Source organism: Vollenhovia emeryi, unplaced genomic scaffold (genome assembly GCF_000949405.1).
Source record: "Vollenhovia emeryi isolate VEMERY1.0 unplaced genomic scaffold, V.emery_V1.0 DF939859.1, whole genome shotgun sequence".
NCBI lineage: Eukaryota > Metazoa > Arthropoda > Insecta > Hymenoptera > Formicidae > Vollenhovia > Vollenhovia emeryi.
Genome location: NW_011966507.1, coordinates 374 through 7,624, shown reverse-complemented (window position 1 = coordinate 7,624; position 7,251 = coordinate 374). Strand labels below are relative to the sequence as shown.

The 7,251-nt window shown below is 50.6% G+C and overlaps 1 protein-coding gene across 1 annotated transcript in view; it reads left to right on the top strand.

The window, feature by feature from the left end:
* Positions 1 to 7,050, top strand: part of LOC105556661 — an 8,483-nt gene extending 1,433 nt beyond the window's left edge. Inside the window, exons 2-8 of the mRNA XM_012003755.1 lie at positions 208 to 440; positions 663 to 725; positions 788 to 865; positions 943 to 1,098; positions 1,394 to 1,570; positions 1,700 to 5,529; positions 6,589 to 7,050. Of these exons, the coding sequence (XP_011859145.1) occupies positions 208 to 440; positions 663 to 725; positions 788 to 865; positions 943 to 1,098; positions 1,394 to 1,570; positions 1,700 to 5,529; positions 6,589 to 7,050 (4,999 nt within the window). The remainder of the gene's footprint in view (positions 1 to 207; positions 441 to 662; positions 726 to 787; positions 866 to 942; positions 1,099 to 1,393; positions 1,571 to 1,699; positions 5,530 to 6,588) is intronic.
* The last annotated feature ends 201 nt before the right edge of the window (positions 7,051 to 7,251 follow it).

Below are 7,251 nucleotides of genomic sequence, written 5' to 3'. Positions count from 1 at the left end.
TTTCAAACGTTTAGAAGGATATTTCTACGTATAAATAGAGCAGGGTGTTTTAGGCGAGAGTTAGTCTGTTCTACTTTCGTGTCGCGTAAGTCTCCCCGAGGATATTATGGCCTCCGTATCGTTTTCGCTTCGCGCGGTGCTGCAGAAGTTTTTTATAGTGGGCTGCAATTTGAAAGGCCACTATAACGCTGACGAATTTGTCAGCAGATTATCAGACGATGTGGAGAAGAATTACGACGCGTTTTGGGCTTTCGCGCTCGCGAGTTCGAACACGTTGCTATGCGTTATGCATAGCCTCGGATATTGCGCCCAAGATCATAGGCTGATTACAATAATCGGCGAGATCTTGGAAATGCGCGCGGACTGCGGGCATGTGGAATCCGATGCGGGGAGGCACATCGCCGATTTCAGACATCGTAATACTTACGGTGTGAAGAAATGTAAGTACCACCAATGAAAATTATTAAATACATATATATATATAATCATATTAATTGAGTTTAATTTTTTAAAGCGATTCCTGTTGCCGCGGTAAAGCCGATGCCGCGACGCGAGAAAGACGCGCGGAGGAGGAACCGGTGGCGGGACCCTCGCGTAAGTTAGAAAACAAGGAAAATTAATCGAACGTTACAAATGACGTATTAAAATATTACATTTTCTAGGGAGAGCACGAATCGAGGCGACACCCTCCGAGAGCGACATCGAGGTCATAGACTTAGGCGCCGGTAAGTCTAAGAATAACGAATTGTAAAAGTGTACGCGTATTAATAATCAAATTACGTTTTAGAAGCAGAGAATGAATCGGAAGAGGATAACGCCTCACATAGATCCGTGAGTCCGGCGGATCCAGCGATCTTTACGCCACGTAAGTTTGAACAATAAGATTTAAAAATTAAAAAGTCCTACGTCGGGTAGTTTAGATAATAAAATATTACCTTTTAGTAGAGGAGATGGAGAACGAGGAGGAGGAGGAGGAGGAGGAGGCTAGGCGAAGAAGAAGCGCAGCCTTTCGATTGGGACAGCGATATCGGGTATCAGCTGATGCGGGAAGAGGCTGGCGAGGGGCAGGAGGAAGAGGAGGAGGGGAGGAAGAGGAAGGTAACAATATTTCGCCACGCTTTTTAATTAATTTGCTTCGTAGTAATTTTAAGAGAGTATTTCTTATTAGATATATCATACTCTCCGGTTTTACCCGCGTCTCCGGAATATTGACAAAGAGGCGGGGAAGGGGGAGAAATATTATCCCGGGCGTGGGTATAAACCAACTAGAGGTGAGTTTCCTTGGTATGCTATGATATAGTCGTTGTAACGCGCGAGAGAAAGAAAAATAAGATTCAAACGTAATATAATTCGCTGCTGTCGGCGATTAACTAACTGCATTTAATTTTTCCAGTACAGATTGGCGCCGGTGCTAACCGACCCTCTTCGCAAAATGAGAGAGAGGAGAATTCTCCAGCGGAAGAAGAAGAAGAAGAAGAAGAAGAAGAAGCCGAACTCTCGCATAATTCCTTGGAGAACAACGATAATCACGCCGACAACGACGATGACGACGACAACGACAGAGCCGATGGTGTGCTCCGGCAGCAGCATCAGCATCAGCAGCAACAACAGCAGCACCAGCAGCAGCAGCAGCAGCAGCAGCAGCAGCAGCAGCAGGAACAGCAGCGTCGTCAGGTCGTAGATAATTTTCATTTTATAGGACTACAGGCGGAAAACTCGCGGCGATTTCGAAACTTCGAGATACTCGGTCGGGAGGCGAGTTTTAAAATACGTGCGTTGCCCGAGGGTAGCGATACCGTACGCTGGATAGAAAACGCGTTCCGTGAAATTCACGCGTACACGATTCGTTCGAGCGCCCCGAGCGATTACGTGGGGTTAACGTTCGATTCGGTGGATCTGACGCACGGCCCGGCGGGGCTATCCTTTCGTCCGGTGCGTGACTTGACCCACGAGGACATATGGGGACTCGTGAGTTCGATAGCGCAGAGCGCCGCGGGACTCGATATCGCCGAAAGTTTCATCGTACGCGTTTTTAACGTCGCGGCGCCCACGGGGCGCGGGGGCGTGTCAAATAAATTGACGCGAGAGGACGTTGCTAAGCGCTCGAGTTTGCAGCTCGGCAATACTGATAATTTGTGCCTGCCCCGATCACTCGTAGTGGCGCGAATTTATTGCGAGCGCGGAAATCTGCGCGAGGGAGAACTCCACAAAAGGTGGAATTCCGTAAGATACCGGAGTTCTAAATTACAGCGGACATTAGCGTTAGAACTGACGAGGAACGCCGGTATTACGATACCCGAGGAGGGATGCGGGATTCGCGAAATCGAGCGTTTTCAGCGGTTTCTCGCCGCTGAAAATATAGCGGTATATAATTTTAGCACTTTTGCGCGCGGGGGGAAGCTATTGTACGACGGCTGCGAGTTACTTGGCTCTCTAGGTCGCGAACCCACCCACCGATTAAATATATTGTATTACGAGCGTTCGCGTCATTATAACCCCATCCTAAATTTAAAGGCCGCCGCCGGTTCTCGAGGTGGATATTGCGTGACGTGCAACACGGGTTTTCGTAACGACAGAGGCCATCGCTGCGCGAAAAGGTGCCCGCGATGCTACGCCGCGGCGTCGTGCGAAGATCGTGACGCGGAGATCGTCAAGTGCGCGTCGTGTAATCGTTCGTTCTTCGGTAATTCGTGTTTCGAGCGTCATCGCGCGGAAAAATCCTACGACGGTAGATCGAGCACGAGCGTTTGTAAATCCGTTCGAATTTGCGACGGTTGCGGGCGATTCGTAAAATCGAACTCGCTACACAGATGCAACGTAGCGTATTGCAAGACGTGTCGCTCGTGCCAGTCCACGAATCATCTTTGTTTTATGCAGCCTCGTCGATGCGCGAAAAACCGTGCGCGCGAAGATCCCGGGGAGGGTACGAGCGCGATAGAGACGCACGCGAACGAAACCGACGAGACATCCGCGACGGCGTCGGCGGCGGCGGCGACAGACGCAAACAGGAATCGCGTCGCATTCGTGTTTTACGACTTCGAAACGCGACAAGACGAGACGCTCGAGGGTTGCGAGAGCGGAAAGATCCATGTGCCGACTCTTTGCGTCGCGCAGCAGATTTGCGAAGAGTGCTCGACGATAGAGGATACGACGTCGGTGCGATGCCGCTGGTGCGGAGTGCGCGAATTCGTATTTCGGCACGATCCGGTAAAACAGTTTGTCGATTTCGCCACGCGTACGACAAAGTATTTCAAAAAGATCATTTGTATCGCGCATAATGCAAAAGCGTTTGACGCGCAGTTTATTTTAAAACACCTGGTAGAGGACGCGAAAACGAGGGAAGAACCACGGGTGATTTTGAACGGGACTAAAATTATCGTAATGACGGTCGGACATACTAAATTTATCGATAGCGTGAATTACATGCCGATGCGCTTGTCCGATTTACCAAAAGCTTTCGGGTTGCGGGATACGGCGGATAAGGGGATCTTCCCGCATTTGTTTAACACGCGCGCGAATCAAACGTACGTCGGTCCGTTACCCGAAGTACGATATTATTCTCCCGAACAAATGAAACCCGAGGAGCGCGAACGGTTTCTAACGTGGCACGCGGAGATGACGCGTAAAAATATCGTTTTCGATTTTCAACGCGAGATAATCCGGTATTGTCGCAACGACGTCGATATCCTCCGACGCGCGTGTTGGGCTTTCAGAAAGATCTTTTTAGAACGTGGAGGCGTATGTCCGTTCGAGGAATGCCCGACTATCGCCTCCACGTGCATGAGGATTTTTCACAAGAACTTTTTGCGCGAAAAGGAAATAGGACTCATCCCGGTGGGGGGATATAGATACGCCGACAATCAGTCGAGCAAGGCTCTACGATGGCTGGTGTGGATGGAGCGCGAGCTCGGTCATCGTATAATCCACGCGGGTCGAGGACGCGAGTACCGAATCGAAGGCACGCGCGTCGACGGGTATTACGAATCGAGGACCGCGGGAGATACGAACGAGACGCGGCACTGCGTGCTGCAATTCCACGGGTGTTTTTGGCACAGCTGTCCGGCGTGCTTTCGGCTGAATCGCGATAAACGACTTTCGGGTCGCGAAGACACGATCGACGCGCGCTACGAGCGGACTCTCGCGACGACGTGGCGTCATCGAAAACAGGGATACCACGTGACGGAGAAATGGGAGTGCGACTTCGACCGAGAGACGCGCGAGAATCGCGAGATGCGGGATTTTTTCCAGAATCATCCGTTGCTGAAATCCCCGCCTCTCGACCCTCGCGACGCGTTTTACGGCGGTCGTACGGGAAATATCGCTACGTTGCGTGAAATCACGGGTAACGAGAAAATACGCAACGTAGACGTGTGCTCGCTGTATCCGTACGTACTGAAAACCGGCGCTTTCCCGATCGGGCATCCCGACATTTATATCGGACAAGAATGCTCCGCGTTAATCGGGACAGCGCCGAATTACAATTTCGACTCGGTCGAGGGTCTCGTTCGCTGCAGAGTACTCCCCCCGCGCGATCTCTTTCATCCGGTACTCCCGTATCGCGTACGCGGCAAATTATTGTTTGGCCTCTGTCGAAGTTGCTGCGAAACGTTCTCGCAGGACGCGTGCACCCACGATCACCCCGCCGATCGCGAATTTGTCGGCACCTGGGTATCCGCCGAATTGCGCAAAGCCCTCGAGAAAGGCTATCTCGTGACGGAGGTGAGTGAGCTTTGGCAGTACAAAGTCACGCGATACGATCGCGTTACGCGGCAGGGCGGTCTGTTCGTCGAGTATATAAATTCATTTTTGCAACTGAAGCAGGAGGCCAGCGGATGGCCGAGCGAATGCGCGGATGACGAGGCTAAGGAGCGTTACTTGCGGGAATACGAGGAAATCGAGGGTATCGCTCTCGATAGGAATAATATCGCTCGAAACCCCGGTTTACGCTCGGTCGCGAAACTCTGTTTAAATTCGTTTTGGGGAAAATTCGGCCAGCGAAGCAATCTGCCGAATACCGAGATCGTGAAATCGCCCCAGCGTTTCGCGACTCTGCTCACGAGCCCCGAGCACGAAATTACCAATATACTCCCCGTCAACGACGAGCTGCTATATGTCTCGTGGCGGTTACGCGAAGAGGCAGTCGCGGCTTCGCCGATGACGAACGTCGTGATCGCGGCATACACGACGGCGCAAGCGAGGCTAAAATTATACGAATACCTCGAGCTATTGGATAGACGCGTCTTGTACTACGATACCGACTCGTGCATATATGTAAGTACAGGCGAACCGGACGAATATGAGCCGCGTACGGGAAATTTTCTCAGCGATATGACGGACGAGCTCGAGAGTTACGGACGCGGTAGCTACATCGAGTCGTTCGTGTCGGGCGGTCCGAAATTTTACGCGTATATCGTTCGCACGCCGGAAGGCCGTACGCGCGAGGTTTGTAAAATAAAGGGGATAACTTTAAATTATAATAATTCGTTAATCGTAAATTTTAATAGTATTAGGAAATTACTGACAGACAGAGAGGGAAGAACGAGGGAGGAGGGGAAGGAGGAGGAGGAGGAGGAAAAGGGAGAAGAAACGTCGGCGATAAACCTGCGTTTTAGTGCGATTCGACGTACGGCGTTTCACGAAATCGTGACTCGTCAAGAGACGAAAGCGTGCGCCCCGGTATTGGTGAAACGCCGATTTATCGATCATCGTTACTCGCTTCCGTACGGCTACCGCGTCGTCGAACCCCTCGACGAATAACAATCTTCTTTCTCTCGTCGTCGTCGTCGTCTCGCGTTGGACGCCAGCGAGTTTTCCGCCGCGCGTAACCGTATAGAAATTGTAAAATATTGAAATAATTGTAACAATAGAATAAGCATATTATTTGTAAATCTAATACTTTTTATCACGCATTCATCAATCAACCGTATCGTATAAATATAAGAATATTAATGTATAATTTTATTGTAGCGAGCAAGTATTTGTAAGAATACGCAAAAATATAAAAACGGATTTTTTTTAAATACTGAAAATTTTTCCATGTTTTCCATCGAATATTAAAAAATATTTAAAACGTAAGAAAGCCTTTTTTATTATTCGTACGTATTTCCTTTTCTCCTCCCAAATTAAAAATTATTTCCTGCGAAAATTGTTTTCTTTCTCATCCGTAAGTTTTTTCCGCGCGCGCGCGCCACGAGCCTATACGCGACGCGGCGGCGGCGGATAAGCCTGTCGCGGCGCGCGGGCTCGGATCAGCTGATCGTCGCCGCCCGCGTCCCACCGCGGCACGAATCAGCTAATCGACGCCGCGGTGCTGTTCGCTAGCTAGCGTACGCGGGTGTACGCTAGCGCGAGCATACGTACGCTAGCGCGGGGAAGACGATCTTCGTAAAGACTTTTCTCCGGAATTTATCTCGCGTGTCCGACGTGCGTTTCGAGAGAGTTTTGTTCTACTACGCCGAGTGGCAAGACGCCTACCGGCAATTACATCGCGACGAAGAGGAAAAGGGCGGGGGGAGAGAGGTAGATGTAGGAGGGAAAGAAGCGCGAGGAATACGCGCAACGGGGAAAAATATTATCGAATTTCGCGAGGGTTTGCCACGTCCGGAGGATTATTCGAACGATCCGCTTTCCCCGAAATTGCTGATAATCGACGATCTTATGAGGGAATCGTCGTCGAGCGACGCGATCGTGGATCTCATCACCAAAGGCAGCCATCATAAGAATCTCAGCGTGATTCTCATCTCTCAAAATCTTTTCCATCAGGGGCGCGGGCAACGCGACATATCTCTCAACGCGAATTACATCGTTGTTTTTAAAAATCCTCGCGATCGCGCCCAAATTCGTCATTTGGCGCGACAAGTCTCGCCCGACGATCCGAAATTTCTAGAAGAGGCCTACTACGACGCCACGTCGAGACCGCACGGGTATCTACTGCTCGATCTGAAACAATCGACTCCGGACGAATATCGATTTCGCACCTGCATCTTTCCCGACGACGCGACGCATTACGTCTACGTAGCGCGTAAATCATTCTCCAGCGGATACGTATAAAATAGCGTACATGGCGTGCGCGCGGATCAGTCGCGTGATTTTCTCGCGATGAAAGAGAAGGCGACGAAGAAGGAAGAGGAGGAGAAGGAGGAGGAGAACAGAGCTACGAAAACCGCCAGACGCTCGATCGGACGGAGAAACGTCTGTCTTCTCGAGACGTTGTGCCATCTGAACAAAAAGCAACGTGCGCACTTCCTACGA